The 18,618-nt window shown below is 42.9% G+C and overlaps 1 protein-coding gene across 1 annotated transcript in view; it reads left to right on the top strand.

Moving 5' to 3' along the window:
* Positions 1-17,364, top strand: part of LOC121595510 (inactive dipeptidyl peptidase 10) — a gene marked incomplete at its 5' end in the record, with an annotated part of 40,620 nt that extends 23,256 nt beyond the window's left edge. The window contains 8 exons of the mRNA XM_041919543.1: positions 1,492-1,615; positions 2,649-2,763; positions 4,286-4,400; positions 4,542-5,156; positions 5,231-5,583; positions 5,650-5,768; positions 6,196-6,381; positions 8,656-17,364. Coding sequence (XP_041775477.1) covers positions 1,492-1,615; positions 2,649-2,763; positions 4,286-4,400; positions 4,542-5,156; positions 5,231-5,583; positions 5,650-5,768; positions 6,196-6,381; positions 8,656-8,706 — 1,678 coding nt within the window. The remainder of the gene's footprint in view (positions 1-1,491; positions 1,616-2,648; positions 2,764-4,285; positions 4,401-4,541; positions 5,157-5,230; positions 5,584-5,649; positions 5,769-6,195; positions 6,382-8,655) is intronic.
* Positions 17,365-18,618: the final 1,254 nt, after the last annotated feature.

Below are 18,618 nucleotides of genomic sequence, written 5' to 3'. Positions count from 1 at the left end.
TCACGTTCAATCCGCATACAATACTGGAGCTTAAGTATCGCACCTATCGCGAGTATCTGATAGAGGGTGGATTTTTAAATTATTACACCAGTTGGTATGAGCAACTTGTGAAGCAGGTGAAGCATGAGCAAACGTCTCACCTTGAAGCAGAAGTGCTGAAGACAGAAACGCTTGAAGCTATTTTTCTGCTCTATCTGTATGGGGTAGCAGGTAGTACAATCGTATTTTTGTTGGAAATTGCTCTGACATTGTTTTCTCTGATTCAGGGCAAGTTCTTTGGGAAATAATATTTACAAGGTATTTTAAATGATTGCTTTGGTATCTCGCAGTGGTGAACTCTTTAAACGCGATTAATCACAATTTCACGCAAAACTATTACACATGCTATTACTATTACATTTAATTCACTAGTACACATGCTTTCGATATTTGAAAACATTGTTTAATAAATGGATAATAATTTAATAAATTTACTAAATTTTCCGAAATTTGTTACGCAAACATACCGATGCTCTTTTTTCAGAAGCCAGGGCCATGTCATATTGCTTAATAATAATTCGTCTTTATTCGCAAATCGTCTATAATTTTAAATGTTTCGAATTGAAAAAAATCTATTTTTTCCATTCTAAAAACTAGCATCCGATTGCTAAGTAGACCTCATCTAAAACATAAACTAAAATTTCAATAGCTACTCAAAAGCTCTGCTCTATCGTAAGGCAACCTCCAACGAATGGATGCTTAAAAAGTAAAACGTCGTCCAAAAATCGGCACGCAAAACTCAAACACAATTACAAAGTTACGGTTTAGTTGAGATGTTTCACTTTCAACCTAGAGACCGTGATTATTCCCCGCGGACTTCATATCGATTCAGTAGAATTTACGGATGGTCTGTGGCCAGCAGAGGGCATGCTTTCATTTACAAGATTTGTTTGTACTAAGGCGCAGGCTCCCGAAGCACAGACGCTAGTTTGGCGCTTCGGGAATCGATCATAACAGAGCAAGTTTTTGCCAGCGAAAGGAACAAAGTTGCAAATGAATTAGTGGGCAGTTTGACAAACAACTTTTAAAAAACTAACTTTTGCTTACCTTTCTTCGCAAATTGGGGAAGACAGAAAAGAGCATATAATCAATTACATCAAAAATAGGACATTCCTCTGATGCAAAGCCATATGGAAAATTTAATAACATGTTAAAGTAGAAATATATCGAATAAGAAGGTTGTGCGATTTATTTTATAATACAATAAGGGATTTATGATTTGGCTCATAATTCAATAAACAGTGCCTTGCTATCCTCACCATACACGCTTCCGTGCTCGAAAGAAGTTAATCACAATCACTGCCTCGATCCCAAACCATTCGAGACGGTCAGCGGCTCTGTTCGTACTCAATTAATCTACACATTCGATCCGCTCCGATAGCCGGCCACCTCACGTAGCCAATGTCTCTGTCCATCTGTTTACGTTCGCCTCTTTCTCCCTTCCCTTCACAGAGAGCATTACTTCACCAGCGCATCCTGGGTGTCACCGTCGGAGGTCAGCGTAGTTTGGATGAACCGACCCCAGAACCTATCGGTCGTGACGCTGTGCAAAAGCCCGATGTGGTACTGTCAGGAGGTAATTTGTCTTCCCAACAGCATTATCCTTGTCCATTTGCTTTTCTCCCCCCCCCCTCCCCCTCCCTTCCCCACCGCACATCCTACCACCCCGTTGACGATGGGGACAATCATGAAATCGTAAGTGGCGAGAGCAATCCGCCGAGATGGCTTTATTCCAAATCTCGAGCCACCGACGACGAAACAAACGAAGCGAACGTAAGAACACTGTACCATACAAACCGTCACAGATCAAATGCATACGACTAAATCTCACCGAGATACTTAACATCCAATCCTCGCCCTGTACCGTTTTGAAGCGAGCACCAGCACGAGCAGACTCACCTCTCAAGCGTCATCATACCGCCTGTCTCTTCAACTAGAACGTGCGCTCGCTGAGTGACTCGAGCGTGTACGTGGGAACGTGAAAAGGCTTAACAATCGCGTGAGGGAGGGTGAAGCTTTTCTGGCGAACGACGAAGCATTTCAACTGTGAAATTGAAACAATAAATTTCTGACCAACGCTTTCGGTCACCACTGCCACCAACATTACAGCGAAATTGGCAAGGGTGGCAGGTGAAAAACACAGCAAACTGAAAACCACCAGGCCAATCAAAACCATTGGCCATTCTGCGTTGGTGCAATCGTCGCGAAACGCCCCATGTAGAATACCACAACGTAATGACATCGTTTTTCGGCGGTTTCCTTTATCTCGACAGAAAGGAAAGCTGTAAACGTGAAGGGGTGACGAAAAGCGTTCTCCACTATATAAGCACGGATTACCATCGGTCGGTAGTTTGCGAACCCGGGAGCCACAGTGGGGCGGCAAAGAGTAAGGCCGACACTCGACTAGCCCCAAAGCTGCTAGATCAAAGCCACCGAAGCTGAACGAACGAGCGAACGAACCCAAATGAATGCCCTGCCCCGACACTAAAAGCGACATCATCCACTTTGCAATGTTTGTGAATTAAGCAGGATTTATTCGAGTGCGTCTCTCATGCTGTTCTTTCGTGTCCGATTTTTTCTCCTTCCCCTTTCCCAACCTTCCAACACAGACACACCGGATTAGTGGCGATGGACGCGGCTGGGTCGACGAGATGTCCGTACCGTTCTTCAGCCTTAATGGCAGCTCGTACATTGCCATCTCACCGTTGCGCGATGGATCCGCAGGTAGGTCGCACCGTGTGCCGTGGTTAGATGCTTCTTTTATTTGCCGCAGTAGTTGTTGGAGAGGTTAGAAAGCAGGAGAGTAGGTTCCGTTCCTTACCAACGCCACAAACCAGATGCTTCCGGATGTGAAGACACTTTCTCGCGCGAATGAGAGCCTCTGTACCGCTTCCGGCACTGTTTTGCGTACATCGCGCATCCGTATTAATTATTTAAGCGTGTGCATAATTCATGACGTAGTTTTGGGGCACTGTAGCCTGTCGAACATTACAATGTAATGGAAGCGTCGTCATGAGGCTTCGATTCGGAGATGATACTTTTACTGTCTATCTTCTTCAAGCTAGCAAGTTATTATAACAATTGGAAAAGATGATACTAGAATTTATAATACTACTAAACTATTAGCTCTGTAAAAAGGCTTAAGATTACAAAGACTCTATGGGATTTTAGGATGTTTCTTGATATCTGGATGCTCTGCTTTCAATCGTCCTAAGATAAAAAGATTGTTTCGCATGATTTTCTAAATCTGTTGTTTAAAAAAAAAGTTGAGACGATGCCAATAAATTGTAGGAAAATTTCTAAAATGTTTAGAAAACAATAATAAATAGTGGGAAAACAAAAAAAAATGTTTTCAAATAGGTAATTATTCACCAAACTTGTTAAAAAATCGAAAAGGATCCAAAAACTTGGAAAATAGCTAAAAATTATTTTTCAAGATAACTCATTAAACTTTTGATATATTTATAAATTTTTACGCATTTTTAGTAAAAAAAACTCAAAGGATTATTTAATCTAAAGTTAAACTCCATGTAACAGAAGTACATAAATATTTGGTTAATAAAAAAGAGTATTTAATATAAAAATAGAAAAAATATAAAAATATAATATTTTCAATTTTCTGATGAAAATGCTCTCAAAATGTGTTTAAAATAAATGAGAATGATACCATTCTTTCCTTACTTTTGAACATGTTAAGATACACTTTATTAAACAAAAAGTACCCGAAATGGGAATTAATGAGAAATGGGATACTTCCTTAGAAACAATAAAAAAATGAAAAGAACCTTCAAACATACTGCGCACGACCAACCGTCTATAAAAACAATGACCCATCCCTCCCAAAAGAATAAACGATGTACGACCTAATGCTAAAGATATGTCATCTTGCCAATTTGTTACCGTTACCGGTATCGCATACTGCATACACTTAGCTCCCGGAGACCCTTCGAAACTAACCATACGCTACCGCCAAAACACTGAACGGACAGGCACATCATTCATTCAGGGTTCGGACAGTACCGTACCCCAAATAAAACTCGACCGTCTTGTCAGGCTCCCTGTTCGCCTCTCCTCTCCAATCCAAACCGAAGATGGATGTTCCGTTTGATCCGGTTCGGCACCAGCTTCAAAGTTTCTCCATGGATTTAGCTCATTATTCAGTCACTCCATTATCCCCTGTTCATATACATACATGATGATATCATGTTTTTTTGCTTTCTCGTCCGCTTTTTGCTTACTTCCCAAGGACACTTCCGGCACCTGGTCCACGTACACATCGGCAAGAAACGCATCATACCGTTGACGCATGGTCGGTTTGAGGTTAATAAAATCCTCCACTGGGATCAGGCGAATAATTTCGTGTAAGTTGGCTGAGCTTTAACAACAACAAAAACCTCACACACACACACACAAACCGCCGTGCCCTTTTAGTGTGTATGTGTTTCTGGAAATGGTGTAATTTATCGTCGGTATTATTTTCCTCCACTTCTTCCACCCGCTAGCTACTACCTCGGTATCCCGGAGCATTCACCGGCCCAGCAGCATCTGTACCGGGCCTCCTCACTGCCACCGAAACAGGGCACCTCCCCTAGACCACCGCGCTGCCTCACCTGCAGCCATCAGCACAGTGCGCACGCGCACGTCACGATCAAAGCATCGAACCGGGTGCAGCAACAATGGAACGACGATTGGGAGGATATCGAGGACGAGGAGGAAGAGTACGTCGAGGAGCCGATGACGACACCACCCACCAAGCGAAAGCGAAAACCGTCCGAGCCGGAAGTGGTAGCACCGGTACCGCCAATGCCCTGCCAATACTTTACCGCCGTCTTTGCGCCGAGCAATAGCGAGTACGCACTGATCGAGTGTCTCGGTCCGATCGTACCGTTCAGCGCCATCTATCGCATCGTGCCGGACCTGGCCAAGAGTCCGACGCAGGTGCTGTACTACCTGCAGAACAATACGGCGTTGGCCGAGCGCATCAACAAGGTGGCACTGCCGCAGGTCAAATCCTTTCCGGTAATGATCTCGGGCGGATATCATGCCCAGGTGCGACTGTTCCTACCACCCGGTCTGCGGGAGGATGAAATTACGCGCTATCCCATGATCGTTCACGTGTAAGTATTTCTTCTGAAGGTTTTAAGATGCTTTGGTACAATAATTACATTACATTTTCCCTTCGATTCTTCAGATATTCCGGCCCAGGTACACAACTCGTCACAGACAAGTGGCGCGTCGATTGGAACACCTATCTCGCGGGCACGAAAGACTACATCGTAACGCAGATCGATGGCCGAGGATCGAGCGGTCAAGGCTATCAGCTGCTGCACGAAGTCTACCGAAGGCTCGGCACGGTCGAAGTGTCCGATCAGCTTGAGGTGGCCGAATATCTGCGTGACAGTTTGCACTTTGTCGACAAGCGGCGGGTCGGTATCTGGGGCTGGAGCTACGGTGGATACACGGCAGCCCTAGCCATGGCGAGCCCGACCAGCCTGTTCCAGTGTGGCATTAGTGTGGCGCCCGTCACTAACTGGAAGCTATACGGTATGTCTCACCCAGGCTTTGGCTTAAGCCATAACTCATCTCACTTTTCCTTTTTGCATCGTTCAGATTCAACGTACACCGAACGGTACATGGGCATGCCGAACGTTACCGACAACTACAAGGGCTACGAGGACAGTGATCTGTCGAAGCACGCCGAGAAACTGCGAGACAAGCAGTTCCTGATGGTAAGCATTCGCTGACGTCCATTAGACCGTTAGGCATTACACATTAGGAAAAAAAACACAAACAACCCGTAAAGGATCGATTGCAACCATAGAGTGTGCTAGATTACGGCTATCAACCCTATACCCGGTGGAGGATGGGAGCAAAACGCAATCCTTCATCGAGTAATTTCCTTTCCCACCATTACTGGATACGGCCAAACGAACGGACGGAAGGAAAAGAAACCCCCGGTCGAGCATTTTCGCCGTCATCGCTCGGCAAATTTATGTTCCGTACACCTCAGCCGCCTCTGCCCAGCTCCCGCTGTTACAGTAGAAACGCGCGAACCCGCTACCATTACATTTAATCAACCATTTCTTCGGAACTCACCACCCCCGATTTCACCCAATTGTTTCGGCCCTTCTCATTTCTCGTACACACCAAACACAGGTTCACGGTACGGCGGACGATAATGTGCACTTCCAGCAGAGTATGGTGTTCTCGAAGGCACTCTCGAGCAAGGGAGCACTGTTCAAGCAGCTGATCTATCCGGACGAGGGCCACAATCTGGCCGGCGTGAAGAAGCACCTCTACCGGTCGATGACGCTCTTCCTCGAGGACTGCTTCCGGAAGCTGGTAAGTTAGCTTGGCGAGCCGAGATTGGGTCGAAAGTGCCCGGGATAAATCTTTTCACCCGGCCGGCAGCACCGCGGCCAGGCATGGGGGGCATGGTGTCTGCGATTAATGGGCACAGGGCGATGGTTGGAGAGGAGGCGGGAGAGGCTTTACTATTCTTAACAGTGGTAAATTGATGCTCCACGCATTACACTCTACAAAGAGTTCCTTGGCGGGATGGCGCTAGCCCTCGCCACAGCAAGGCTCCATCGGCGCCATCTGAATTGCAAATGGTGCGTGTGGTTTTCGGAACGTTTTTACGGTTCGGTTGTAGAGCAAACGTCGAAGCGGTAGTTTACCGATTGTTTAAGGCAGTGCTATACACCGTTCTTATATTTCTTCTACTGTTTTAGTGAGATTATCCTGAGCGTTACAAAATTTCTGTCTTGGAATGTTTCAGCCCATTCGAACTTTGGAATTATTCTACAACTGTGTTGTATTTTCCATATCAACATCAACATCATTAACAGTGACGTTCCGTTGTATTGGATTTTAACACTTGTGCACAAGCAATAATGCATCAAAGACTCGTTATTATTAGCTTTTTTGTGTTAAGAATGAGTTGTTACACTTTAAATATAGTTCAATCATTAAAATTACTGTTTCTAAAAAAATGCTTTAGTAACTTTATGGTAAAATCAATCGTGCATAACCTTTTCCAATATACAACAATTTGTTAAATGACAAACTCTTTGTAAACAAAGGAACGCGCTGGTCTAAGAAACGGCATTTCATCACTACCGGAACCATCACATAAGAGATCTACGTCCAGGAGTGTCTGGTAAATTATCTGTTACCATTGCCAATGCAACATAATTCAGTTTCCTAAATTCACATAATAGACCTGTATTATCTTCTCAAAAGTTTTGTTTTATGAAATTTTACCAAAATACACTTTTTGTATATTTGGGGGGGCTTTTTGGGTATTTAAGAAATCATATTGAATCACAAAACCCATTGAAATCAATAGTTTAATCTTAATTAATAATTTAATTTAATTTAATAGCTTCAACTTCTTCAAAATACTGAACCAATTGCAATAATGTTTTTGTATTTATATATCTTTGTATCTTTGGCATCGTGCAATGACTTTCGCCTAAAAGGACACACGATGTGCCTTGTTTACATACTTTGTAAAATATAGATTTATAAACCACTGAAATTGAAAACACATAATACGGTGTGCTGGACCAACCACTGGACCGTTAAGTACACAATTGATTTAAAAATGTATTCAAATCTCTCTTCTTCCCCTTCATCCCACTCTAGCTCACTGAGCTGTCCCACGGTGATGAACTTTTGCCATCTGCACAGCTTTAGCAATTAGCCACATAAAACGTTCCCGTGTAATGTGCACATGCATAAAACATTTTCAATCGTTTGCCAACCTGCCAGCATCGAAACACCATTCCTGGTTAACCATTCCTGTTTGTCACGTAACGGCCTCATATCGAAGCGCTCAAGACAAGCGCACCAGCCAGCTTTTGATACCTTAATTAACATTCAAAATCATACTGCCATCGTACCATCACCAACCGTAGTGCTGCAAAAAGCGAACTTTCGACCAACCGTAACACCGGCAGGACCAGAGTAAATAAAGTTTCATTACGTCCTCTGCTACCACCCCATCCCCCGCCAAAACACAAACCACTTCCTGCGTGTGTGTGTGTGTGTGTTTGTGTGTGTATGTGTGTGTGTGACGGTGTAAGAAGAAACTTTTTTCCCCAAACTTTTCCTCGCGAACGCACCCCGAGTAACGGGCATTTACTCCTATCAGAGCTCGAGGCGCTGGGAAAATAGCGCTCCACCGTCCCGCGTGTTTCATTAATAATAATGTGAAAGCACACTGGATGGAGCTCGGTGCGTTGCGGGATGGCGGAGCTTTTCCCGGCCCCGGTCGTACCATGCTACGCGGCAGTTCAACCCCCTTTTTGGTTGATCGATATCGAGCAAACAGGCTGATAAATTAAGCCATTTGGCCCCAAGTTGACCCGCCCGCACTAATAAACCTGACATCACATCACATTTCAGCGACAGTCACACGCCCCAGGAAAACGTCTCAATATAATGCTGCCTTTTTTTCTGGGCACGCCTTGTCACGTTCTTTCTAAATTTACTTTCAGCGTCTTGCGTATAGTTTTGCGTATTTTTTTTTTGTTTTACTTCTTCTTGCATTCTCGTGTCAAACGTTAATGTTCTTTCTTTTCTTTCTGTCTGTTTTCTTTTCCTTTCTAGGTGCCGCTAGATGTAAAGCCCGGCCTGGGCAATGGTGGCTCCAGTGATTAATATTTGCTTGATTACTTCGGTGCTACTGATTCAGCTTCAAGTTTCATGTAAAAGTTTCTCACTCTTCTCTAGCAAAATCGCTCCCTTTCTACACTTGCTCTAGCTCGGACAGCTTGTCTGCACGGGAAATGGTGCGCAGTGATGGTTACGCACGGGGTAAAACTACCAGGATCAAATAGGGAAAACTCTTCCCGACATTCCCCCATCCGATCGATTTCGATCGTTCCGCAGCAACATCATCACACGCAGCGGATGGTAGTAACACACGAGACACCTCTCAGTGCCTGCCCAAGGCACCAGACCCTAACAAGAGCTTCATGCGTAAACACACACACACACACACGCACCGGCCCTCGTGAAAGTAAGGAAAGGGAAGCGAAACAACAAATAGGAAACAATGCGTTACACACAAACTTGTAGTTGAGCCAATTTCTGCGTAGTATCTGAAGTAGGATTTTCACATGCCGAGTGACTTTCTCTTTCACTCGGCAGCACGGTAGAAACGAACAGGAGGGAATGGGAGAACGGGGCGGGCGGGTAGAAGCAAGAGTTAGCTCTCAGCTGGAGTGTCGGACCCGGCACAGCGCAGCGCATATCCTTCGCCGCCAGATGCCGCCAGCCCGGCCCAGCACCCTTTGGGCCTCAAAAATCCAAACCCGCATTCACTTGGGTGAGCAAATACACTGCATCATTAAAACGGCACCTCGCCAAACGTACGCTTGCCATCGAGCGTACACCGAAGCACACGAGCGGCATCACAGACGGAAAGCAAACAGTCGCGAAACATTATAAATAACCCCGGCACACCGGTGTGTGTATGTGTGTGTTAGAATAAAGGGAATAGAGTATAACCGAGACTCGAGCAAGATTCTGGGAACATTTGTTAGATAGTTGGCGCGTGCAATCGTGTCGCAGGGATGTTGGCACGTTTTGGCGCTTCAGCGCTATCCCACGGTATCCCGGAATGACTTTAATTGCCTTCCCACTTGCAGTTTACTTTGGGACTATTCCCATACACTCTCGAGTGAAAGTCAGACAGATGAAAAAAGGGGAAAGAAAAGAAACAAGGAAAAGCCATCACTAGAACAATTGTCGGCAAACAGAATGGATAACAAGAGCACATGAAAAAGCAAGTAGGTTCTTAAAGAGAAAATCACCAAACAATACTGTAATAGTAAACACAATAATGTAAAGCGACGACATTAAAGATAAACAAAACAACACAACAGGAACAAAAATGAGGACAAGAAAAAATAATACGGTTGTGACAAATTAAACAAAACAAAACACGAACAACGTGTGACTGCGAAGAGTTCAGCACACGTCATCGAGGTGGAAATGAATGCAAGCATCACCTGCTGAGTGACGGCATTGGCCGGAAGGGTCGTTGTCCTTTCTGGCACATACATGCATGCGATACACCCTACTGAGCGTCGTCACCCTGGGCTGGGCAGAGACAGTGCAAAATTAAAAGGTGTGCAGCAGCACCCAAAGGAATTCGAGCTGACTCGCGCTGAACCCTTTCCCAATTATCTTTCCCCAGCATTATAGAGTTTAAAGCTAAACAAAACTGTACATATATCAAAACGAACGTGTGATAGTCGGAATCAGTGCGGAAACCGCGCTGAAAAGGTGGTCTGTAAAATCAACAGCAACAGACCTTAAAGCGCGTGCAATGTAACAATTAGCAAACCCGCGAGGTGTAGATGAACACAATCGTACATTACCCTGTTCGATTGGACTTGGGACGTGTTTGCGCAAGGTGGCGTCTTTTGGTTGCAGAAACGGTGTATAAAAGTTCCCATAGGAATGTTTCGGAAAGTGATGTAGTTAATAACAATAATAATAACAATAATAATAGTGGTGTTTGTAAATTTATCCCTAACGAGATAACAAGAAACAAGTTCCCGATTCTTATGCAGCCATGTTCGGCGAGGACGAGAGAAGTGATCCTTTTCCAGCCTCATAAGTCATACTTCCTATCATATGTCCTTTACTTTATTGTGAGTATATACAATAATACTTAAATCCTTTTTCCCCCGTTCCCATACGGCTTTGCTTTTAACGAATGCGCGTACAGCACTACCTTCTGTTAATGCATTCAAGCTCAAGGTTTAAAGCAATACAACTAGAAACAAACACAACCAGTCATATCAACTACCTGAACACTGTCGTTTACACCGACTCAAAACATCAGAAAGTACATTTAATCGTTATCTTTGCACACAAGCACACAAGCTAGCCAATATATTTTTCAACTGTTTGTTTCAATCTCCTCCACTGAAGCTGCTCGCGAACAGAACGTTAGCCAATGCGAATGGGAAAACTAATCGTACTGATCTATCTGAACCCATGCGCCAGTGCGCCAACCCAGTGGAATTAAACAGGGTCAGGCCCCAGTTGGAGCTGTTTTTTTTGCTCCCTCTCTTTCGCTTTCTCTTATTTACACTCTAGCCTCCCCGTTCTCAGGGGAAATGGAAGGTACGGTGCGTAACCCGTTGTTTTAAATTTAATTAACACCCCGGAGATGGTATCATCCCGGAAAGCCACCGGATGGCCACAGCTCGTGCTCCGGTTTTGACAGCGGGCTCCACCCGAATGGTCCTTTCGGGTGGCGCCATTTTCAGTCAAAAAACCCCAAGCAGACAACCATCTGTTGAAACGAAGGACACACCCAAGGACACATACACACGCACACACACGCACACCCACCGAGCGGATGTGGGTTTTCCAATTTTCTCCGAACCATTGCATCCCCTTCCTCCGAATCTTTCCGCATTTGGAGGACACAGATTTCATGAGTGTTAAATTAATTTACGATTATGATTTTGCTCGATTTCACACATTTGCCAAACCGCACCACAACAACCGAGAGTGGGTGTACGTTTAGGGGGGAGTGGAGACGGGGTGGGTTGTACATGGTACAATTGCCAATTTCTCGTACCGGGGACGTTCCATTCCCTTTTATCGGGGGTTCTCGGGGCGGTGTGTGTGTGCGAGTGTGGTTGCTCCGATGCCTTTCCCGATCGAACATGGGGTAGAGATTAAACTCAAAGCTCTCTGCTAGTCTGGTGGGAGCGTGGGTCTAACCGACACACTGAGCCGAGTGTCGAGTTAGATTAGAAGAGTTTTTTTTTTCGTCGATGTTGTTATGTGTCCTTGCTTTTGCTAGTTGGATTTTTATTTCCAGTAGGTTTATTAGAATTTATGAGAACGCTGTTGAACGTTGTGCCGTTGTGCTGATGGCATGGCCTTCAGTGCCGCCTAACATTATGAGGTGTGACACCATGAAACCGAAGGGCCAAACGACTGGGTTTTTTTGGGGAGACAGGAACGATTGATGATGTCCGTTGAAGAACTCTAATTCTCGATGGTCTAATCCCTTTGGAAACTTATTTGGGTCTTCTTTGGGCCCTAATCTAACAATTATTTATGATATCTTTCATTTATCAAACCACTACCTAACTACTCAGAAACAATGCAAACATTTCAAAATGTTATGAAATTACACCTGTTTTTCTGTACGAAAGCTCAACGCAGCCGGGAGCAACTATACCCAAATGATTATGAGTTTTCCCGCTCCTGTTTACCTTTTGCTTTCCAGTTACGAGCCTCATTCTCATGCATACACCGATACGAAGGGTTTTACGATTCAACCATAAACCGCTCGCCCTCTTCATCGCCGAAGATGGATCGTCAAATCCCGTTGCGAGTTTTGATACTTTATTATTTACCTTTGCCGGGGAACGCACGAAAGGATGATGCTCTCAGCATACTGAAGGGGTACAACAACAAATGTAAAATCCCCCATTCTGCACCCAGGCGCTGGTATTATCTGCCAGCGGCCAATACACATGTGAATACGAGATTTGCGTGTGCTGTATGCGTGTGCGTACGTCTACGAAACAATTCCAACGCATACACCGGCGCTGGTTCGCCAAAGATTACAAACAATCCCTGTGCTCTTTCCCCATCTGGCTGGTCGGAAGCGGGATGTGATGTGAAATTCAAACACAAATACTACCGACCCTCCCCCCTCAGGCAACACGTGTATTCCTTCCCCAAAGCCATACCCACGTTATCTTATTTTTTAACCGCGTCACGGAGCTTTTGGATGGAAATGTGTGATGAAAGCGCGCGCACACTCTCTCGCCCTCGTATATCAGTTGCACGATGATGCGTGGAAATCATTACCCCGCATCTGCCATCGGAACAACGAGAGGAATAAGAAAAAGAACGCATAACTTTCCGCTGAAAGCTTTCGAAAGGATGAGTTTTACCTTTGAGTTCATATGGCTTGACTGTGTTCCATTAGGCTCTTGTGTAACAGAGACGCATTATGCCACACGTCCTTGCGCGATTGCTTGCGGTGGTGTGCGGTTTGCCTAGAGCGGAACCGACACCGAGTCATGTTTCTGTTTTGTGTAAGCAAAAGGTTTTGTAATGTCAGGGGGAGGGGAGGGTTGCTATCATTGTACTTTAAGAAACAATTTAGACCGACCAACATTAATCACTTGATGGTGATGTTTGCAATAAAACGGCGCCGAATAATAACGCGCCTCCAGTAGTACCCACGATAGCGCCGGCCGGTTGCGTAAATAAATGGCCACCGTTTCCGTTAATGGTTTCTGTGCGTTCGTAAACTAACTTTTTCGGTGGTCTTTTGCACGTGGAAAGGGTTTTACTTTACCGAAACGCCTACCCTCTGACGCTTGTATTCTTGCTTCGTAATAGGCTGAGAGTGTTATGTGAACGCTTTTTCCCCCATACCATTTAATGTGATACGCTCCCTTGTACCTCGTCATTCCATAGTTATGACGAATTAATCATCCGATCAAATCGAAATTACTGTTACGAGAAAAGTTATTCCTTGTGTCCTTTGTGTTTGCATCTTTCTTTTGCGTTTTGGGGGTGCGTAGAAACACGTGTTGATGAGTTGCTTTTGGCGATAGGATATCCGTTTCGTGTTGCTTCCTTTAATCCCATCGAGACGCCTGCGTGCGTGTTTTTCCTTTTTCTCTCTCTTTCTCTCTCTCTCTCTCTCTCTCTCTCTCTTTCTCTCTCTCTCTCTCTCTCTCTCTCTTTCTCTCTCTCAATCATATCAGTGATATAACAGTAGACACCTTTCTGTGTGCTCGAGACATTTACAGGGCAATCAACGCATAGCAATTATCACACCTCCTCGAACTCTGCTCAAACCATGATTGGTAATCTGATGCTGAATATTTACTACAAGCTCCCGTTATAAGCTACCGATAACTTACCCACGAATTAGCGTGCAAATAGTCCTACTATTCGAAGCCACAGACAGTCGAAAAGTAGCTAATATAAGTTAGTGTTTGGTTCTTGGATTGTGACAACATGTTCTGCTCCGTTTGTTCCGTTTGCTTGGTAGTACAGAGCACCAGAATAAAAGCAAACATGTCAATAAGTAGATAAAGTTGCCGCTCTATTGCTTTAATCTTCAGCAAAAACCCTTTCCAATTGGTATGTTTTTCTTTGCAAACCCCCTTATTACGGATACTGCTGAACTGAGCAGCAGCATACTGGTTAGAGATTTACTTCTTAGCGAACACATAAACAAAACCAATAATAATTATACAATAAAAAGAAGAACAAAAAAAACAGATAAGATGCTAGCAATAAGACCCCAGCTCTTCTCTACTAGACCTTAAACCGCACCGCAATAGCGGATGCTCGATTAGTGTAGCGAATAGGAATATAATAAATTAAGGGTCCAAACAAAGCAAGAAATAAAAATTGTTGAAAACATGAGTTTAAAACTTATATACCATACATAGTTTGAAAGTTGTAAAACCAAAAACTCTTCAAAAACGGTTCAAAAGAGGTCGACGTCAAAGTGACGTGTGCAATTAGCAAAAGCTCGAGTTTACTATATAGATCAGGATAGTAGTAGTAGTAGTAGTAGTAATAGTAGTAGTCGATGTTGGGGCCACTCTTTCTTGCTCCCTCTGTTGCTCTGTCTCTAGCGTTTGGTTTTGGAGAAGAGAGAAGGAGAGAGAGAGAGAGAAATGGCTCAAACCCCATGTGTCCATGAATATGTGTGCGTGTTTTTGGTGTGCGTAGTCGTTAAATAGTAGCAGCCTTCGATGTTCTTCTTCAAGTTTTGCCAACCATTCAAATCAGTGAAAAAGGATGGTTTACGTGTACATATAGCAGCATTTTACCACATACGCAAACAAATCTTTTCTTTTGTGCTTAAAGCAGAACATAGTTTATGTAACATCAAGAAACATTATTTATACCAATACTCGTTGCATTTCACACATAATAAGTCGAAAACATTCATCAATTTCTTGATCTATTTGAAGCGCTTATACCTGTACAAAGCAAACACGAATTTCTAACAAAAGCTGTTCAATAAAAAAAAATGCCGAAAAGAGAACCGTTCTTTTCCAGCGCTGAATCAAAGAAAGTTAAAAGTATTTTTTTCGGAATGATTTTAACAATCAAACGATTTGATGAATGCAGGGCGTTTACGCTGGACGAACCCCGTCCGATCAAGGGTGTATCGCCCCCTGTTTTATCATGCGTCAGAACAGACACAATTCTAAACGAGAGAATTTATCATTAAACGAAACCAAAGAGGAACGCAACAGTGTACTGAGCTAGACGCAAACCGTACGGCACAGAAACAGGGTTAGTAGCTATCGTTCGTGGTTGCCACAGAAAAGCTCACCGTACGGCAAATAAAGTTGCGCCCCACATTGCGTACCGTATTGTACACAAGCAGCATCCACAGTTGCGTCCACAGTCGCAGCGTTGTATGCAATAAAGTCGAAGGAAAACAACCCATCATTCGTCACGATGTGCTGTGCAGATAGATGGTACACATTTATTGTTTGACCATGTAAAAACGTTTGAAAAATAATTAAATCTACAAAAAGTGCACGTGTATAATACGAAGCAAAACACTATGACAACTATTACTCTTAAAACAAACAAACAAAACTACGCTTGCGTCACAGCATCAAAATTGCAATTTCAACGATTTGGAAGGGCAGCAGTAAGCAGCCTCTGCGATATCTCGCCGTACCACTGGGTTCGTGATAGTGTGCAGCCAAATGTGTTTGAGCAGCAACAAATCACTCTAGCAATAATTGGGATCCTCATTCCTGCGGGATGTGGGCTCTAGACTTTCGTACCGTTTGCCTTTTTAAATTACTGCTCTGTAATACGAGACATCTTGAAACTGCATGTGACGAGCGAACAAGCCAGCAGGCACCGCACTCTACTCAACCACCGTAAACGAAACAGTTATAGAACGTAAGCAAGTGAAACTATCCGAAAAAAAACAAACGACACATAAAACTGCGTTAACTATTATGTTCGCTTCTAACATGAGGTGAAATATGTAATCGAAAAACCCACAATATGTACAAAATAACACACAAGCGCCGGAAAGCGTGCTGGCAAATGTACGCAAAAGCGCGCGGCATTACGCATTACATACACACAAACACACTTCATTGCATAAGTAGTGAAAGTAGCAAGAACATATTGTTCCCCCTTTTCTGCAGCAGAGCATAATGCGCGTGGCGCACATTCGGCCGAGAAGGATGTATTTCTAAACCCCACCGACGGGCGGGAGTCTCTAAGCTAACACTGTTACCCATTCTTTCACTGTTCTACACATCTATTCTCCTATTAAGCTATTGATTTGATTCTCCGCAGTTCGAATTTAACCGGTTTTAAACGATACAATAAACACCCCCCTTATCATTGTTTGCCACTATCGGGGATGGACCATCTGTTCGTATTCATATCAGCGTCAGTCCAATTCCTTAACGGTCGCTAAAAGTAGCTAAATTCTATGGACTACAGTTCTACTTCAATTTCCCCCTTCTAAAAGCTCAAATCGGCGGACCACCAATAGCTAAGCGGTGGACAGTATTACTGGTGTACATAGCCAAAGCTAGCGAAACTCCCTATATCCAACACAGGTTAAAAATAGAACGCGTTCTGCATAAGCTCTCCATTAAACGAATGCAAATAAAGTAAGAAGTAAATGCTAATCCAAAAGCAGTAAAGTGACTACAAGCTACTAATATGAAGAAGCAAAACACGAACAGAAACAAGACAACAAATACAAAACATAACAAACCAAATCACTTAGTATATAAATTCTACCTTCGGTTTCTGTTTATGCAAAGCAGGAAGGAGCGTACGAAAGAAAGTGTAGTTGTGTAAGTGAAGAAAAAGAAAAACATATAAGCAAAACTATACCAAAAAGTAAAAGCGACAACCACAAAATCAAACAAAACGATATGAAAACAAAAGAAATCACAACAAATACTCCTAGCAGGAAAGTAGGAAACTGTTAAATATTTACAAAAAAAAAACAACAACAACAACTCCCTCTTTCGTCTCGAGCTAGCCTGAAAACTGTTACATTCTGAAAAAAAAACACTAAACTAAAGCAAAGCCAATAATATGTAAGTTATTATACATATATCTTGTAAACGCGTAAAGTAAGCAATTGAGTGGAGTGCGAGAGCAGCCTAGCCAGAGTGTTACAGGCAGCACAGTACATCAAGCAAGTGAGATATAACACTACACACACACTCACACACCAAGCAGAAGCAGAAACTGGATACTAATTGCGCGAGTTCAATAAAGAAAGATATTTTAAATTCATGACAAATGCAAACCGCTTCTTCCTTTTCCGGTGTGGCGTGGCGATTGATGGGGCTAATACGGGATACGGGTAACGAATTGTTTTCATTCTGTGGACCACCTTCAGCTCATACTAACATCGCACTGATTGTTTGGATCGTTTTGTTTACAGCGACTTGGTAAGTAATTTTAAGAGATAGATCAATTATACACGTTGGTCACGTTACTGCATTTTAGGTAGTTCAATGGACACTTCAATGGCATGGTGTGCTATGGTGTTGGTGGTTGCCGTGGTTCTCCAGACAAAATCTTTCGCATAATCTTGCCGGCCGTATTGAAGATAATTGATTTTGAAGATAATGAATATTTTATAGTGCTATTCTTCATCAAATTCTGAAAGAAAGTCTATTTGTGAAGATATATCGTTAAACATATTCTAAAACATTTGATTTAAACTTTGCAGATGTATTCAACCTCTTAAACTCAAGAATAAGTCATTTAAAATCATTGATCAATCTTCCAAAAAATGCTATCACTCAAGTTTAGCAAATTGTTTTCAAGGTTTAAATAAGTTTTTTTAAACATTTTCCAGTTTTTAAATAACTACTTGGAACTTCTCAAATACCAATGCACCGATTTGATATTATTATAAAATATTCTTTTGATTATTTTGAAGTTTTGGTGGAAGATTTTTTTTATTCGTTCGCAGACAAAATATCGGGATTTTTACGTATTTCGCTCAAAGATCACCATTGTAAATGACCGGATTTTTCATTTACATAAACGTTACAATTCGTATCAACAAATTATTGTATGATTTAAATGTCTTTTTACACTTGTGTTCTTATTTTAGAAAATGCCAAGGAGTACAGAAAATTGAAGTTTTTTTTTACAGCTTTTGTTGAAAATGTTTATATGAACTCATAAGACTTAAGACAAAGTTTGTATTTTTTGCTTTCAAAAATAAAACAATTATCTAGTTTTCCCAATTGAATGGATTCATCCTGAGCAATATTTGAAACATTATACATCCAAGGCCGTATTTTGTTAATCATTGAAGAGGAACGGAATTTGTAAATATAATACCAAACATCACATTGAATTCAACAGAATTATTTACGATACAACAAACGAACGCTTGCAACCAAGAAATCTAACTACGAATAAACCATACGCAATAGATACCGGTGAGAAGAGACACCGCCAGCCAGCCGATTGTCACAAACGCTTCATTAGTCATCGGTTACTCAACGGTCCCAAAAGAGTAGAACGCCC

Source organism: Anopheles merus, chromosome 3R (assembly GCF_017562075.2).
Source record: "Anopheles merus strain MAF chromosome 3R, AmerM5.1, whole genome shotgun sequence".
Lineage (NCBI taxonomy): Eukaryota > Metazoa > Arthropoda > Insecta > Diptera > Culicidae > Anopheles > Anopheles merus.
This window is presented reverse-complemented; position numbering and strand designations above follow the sequence as displayed.